Consider the following 3,474-nt stretch of genomic DNA (forward strand, 5'->3'; position numbering starts at 1 on the left):
CTTCTCACTCCCTCTCAATTCCTCCTGTATTCACTCTTACAGATGGTCTTAACTCTTCCCATGTTCCTGGACTCCAGTGTTTCTCCCTCTTGCCCTGGACTAGGTCTTGCTTTTCCCCTTCTCTTCTGTACAAGGTGCTGAAAATTCCCTTTTCCATTTAGTTCAAGTTGTTGTGGTTGTTGTTTTCCCCCCTAAACAAATAGAATTTGAGAATTACAACGTACAACTACAACAAAACTAGTCATTTCCTGATAAACCTCAACTTCATGTAATTGTAACAATAAAAACAACAAAAGCAAAGTAAGAGAAACAAGTAAAACATTTGAGTCTATGCAGGCAATATTCTACCCCTGTAGTACATCACCTTTGGCAAGAGGAAAGAATGTTCCATTATAATGGCTAATTTGCATTGTATTGTGTTTTAAGTGCTGCTAAGTGATTTATATAGGCTATCTCACTGAGGCCTCCAACAGCCTTGAAAGTTAATTATATCCATTTTAAAAATGAGGAAACTGAGGCTGAAAGAATAAATATCTTGCCCAAGATCATACAACTAGTATCTGAAGAAGGACCTTAACTCATTTCTATTCTAAACTAAGGCCAGTCTTCTCTCTTCTCTGCTATCCAGCTGTTCCCATAAATCTTCTCTCATGTATCTTCAGTCACTATATTGGTGTCAACTTCTCATTTCCCCAAAAGTAATCCTGTGATCTTTATATTAAAAAAATAAAACAAAACAAGTAGAAACTTTCCACAGTCCTTTTCTCATGTAATGCCTATGTCACCCCAGCTCCATATGACATCCTTCTCTGGTGTCCCTCTCTCATCCCTTTTCATAGTCTAAGATCCACTTTGGGATGTCTTTTGTGTTCTTATATTATTCTCCTTGCCCTTGGGTTCCATACTGAGGCAAGATGCATGATATGCCCTAAATCCAATGATAAGTTGTCTGATTTAGTTTACCAGCTCAGCTCCCCTCCACAGCTTCTCTATGATGATGTGACACTCAGATATTATAAGGGAAATGGTAGAAAGAGGAATAAGTGAATGTTTCTCAAAACCTTATAATTATATACATAGAGTATATTATTTTGTAAACAGAAAAATTGTAGCACTCAAACCTTCTCTTTAAAATAAGACAGTCTGTTTCCTTGTAGAGAGATACCTGCCCTGAAGTTACATTCACCAGTCATGTCAGCCATCGATAATATCACTGAAGAATCCTTCTATTTCATCCTTACGGGCATCCCAGGGTTTGAGTCAATGCACATCTGGATCTCTGTCCCTTTCTTCTGCTTATACATGATTTCCATGATTGGCAACACCACCATCCTGGCTGTCATATGGACAGAGCCCTCACTCTACCAGCCCATGTACATGTTTCTCTCTATGCTGACACTAACTGACCTAGGTCTGACCCTCACTACACTGCCCACAGTCATGCGCCTCCTCTGGTTCAATGCCCGCAAGATCAGCTTGGAAGCCTGTTTTGTCCAATTTTTCTTCCTCCATGGCTTCTCCTTCATGGAGTCTTCAGTACTTCTGGCCATGGCCTTTGATCGTTATGTTGCCATCTGCCACCCTCTCCGCTATGCTTCTATCCTCACAGGTACAGTTGTCAGGAGGATCGAGATGGCCATCATTATCCGCTGTGTTGTGGGAGTCTTGCCCCCTCTCTTCCTGCTCAAACGGCTGCCCTTTTGCCACTCCCATGTACTCACTCACTCCTATTGCCTCCACCAGGACCTGATTCGCCTGGTCTGTGGTGACACCACAATCAACAGCTGGTACGGCTTTGGGCTGGTCATTGCTATCTATGTGCTTGACCCTCTCCTCATTGTTTGCTCCTATGCCCTGATCCTGTTCAGTGTCTTACGTGCTGCCTCCCCAGCTGAGCGTCTCCGGACCTTCAATAACTGTCTTTCCCATATTCTGGCTGTTCTTGCCCTCTATGTGCCTATGATAGGGCTATCAATGGTCCACCGCTTTGCTCGGCATGCCTCCCCACTGGTCCATGTGGTGATGGCCAATGTCTACCTGCTGTGTCCCCCTGTGATGAATCCCATCATCTACACGGTGAAGACCAGGCAGATCCGCCAGAGTATCCTTCATCTTTTTTCTCAGAAGAAAGTGTATTAAGAATGGAGTAGAAGTTGTGGTTAGTAAAATCATAGTAGCCCAGGAAAAGAAAGAAGTTGCCAAGAGATTTTTTTTAAACAACTTCTATGTCAGATAAATTAATGAAAATCTGGTACATCTTGTTCAGTTCTAGAAACAACATTTTCAAATGATATTGGTAAATTGTAAAGGATATTGAGCAAGGAATACAAAAGAGCTTGGAGCAGGACAATATCATCAGCAGAACATTTGGATACAGGGAGAAGGCATGGAGATCTCTCTGGAAGGAAAAAAAAATTACCATTTAAAAGAAAAATAAGCCCTAAAGACAGTGTGCAACAGAGCAGGACAGAACTGTTAAAAAAAAAAAAAAACAAACAAAATCAAAACCATAAAATTGGAAGGATCCATAGAGGTCTACCCCAACCATGCCCAAACCTGGACCTCTTTTACAATATTCCCAATAAGTCATTATTTAGACTCTTTCTGAAGACTGGCAGATATAGAAAACACGTTAACTTCAAGACAATCCATTCCCTTTTGGGATAGTTCTTATTGCTTGGAATTGAAGGATTCACCTTTCTTTATTCAAATCTGGCCTAAGAGATTAACTGTTGACCCTGGTCAAATTACATAACTCTTTGCTTCAGTTTCCTATATGTTAGTTGAGCTGGAGAAGGTAATGGCAAACCATTCCAGTATCTTTGCCAAGAAACCACAAACTGTGGTCAGAAATAGTTGGACATGACTGAAAACAAAGAAAGAAACAAAAAAATATAAAAAAAAAATTCATATTATCCTCATCTATGACCAAGTTGAGCAAGTCTAATCCTGATTATACATGATTTCCATGATTGATAACACCACCATTCTGGCCATAGTGGCTTTGGACAAAGCCCTCACTCAATCAGCCTGTATACAAGTTTCTCTTTGTGCTGGCACTAACTGTCCTGGGCATGCCAGGCTGCCTGATGCTTTAAAATAGCTACCATATTCACCTGATCTTTTCTTTTCCTGGCTAAACTTTCTATGGTTTCATTTCTCAGTCTTTGTATAACATGACCTCCAGTTTCTTAGCTTCCTCTTTGCCTTTCTATGAGTTTTCTTCAGCTTGTCAATATTCTTCCCAAGACAGGATCCTCAGAATTAAACAAAATAATAGAGGTAAAGTTGTCTGGGGAGTCCTCTTCAACCTGGTGGTTGTGAATGGGCTTGGGTTGGGGGTTAAACAGCTATTCTCAGCCTGCCATAATGGATAGTGGAATTGGAGTCAGAAGACCTGAATTTGAATGCTGGCACCGACATTTACCAGGGCTATGATTGTGCTTATCATCTATGTGACAATTCACTTCAACT

General features: G+C 40.9%; 1 protein-coding gene across 1 annotated transcript; it reads left to right on the forward strand.

Moving 5' to 3' along the window:
• The first annotated feature begins 1,191 nt into the window (after positions 1 to 1,191).
• Positions 1,192 to 2,139, forward strand: LOC140508734 (olfactory receptor 51Q1-like). Its single transcript, XM_072616615.1, has one exon. The coding sequence runs from the start codon at positions 1,192 to 1,194 to the stop codon at positions 2,137 to 2,139; it is 948 nt and encodes a 315-aa protein (XP_072472716.1).
• Positions 2,140 to 3,474: the final 1,335 nt, after the last annotated feature.

This window comes from Notamacropus eugenii, chromosome 5 (genome assembly GCF_028372415.1).
Source record: "Notamacropus eugenii isolate mMacEug1 chromosome 5, mMacEug1.pri_v2, whole genome shotgun sequence".
Lineage (NCBI taxonomy): Eukaryota > Metazoa > Chordata > Mammalia > Diprotodontia > Macropodidae > Notamacropus > Notamacropus eugenii.

Bases quoted from the DNA above. Each gene is read 5' to 3' on its own strand.
- LOC140508734 (XM_072616615.1), top strand. From the start codon at position 1,192: ATGTCAGCCATCGATAATATCACTGAAGAATCCTTCTATTTCATCCTT.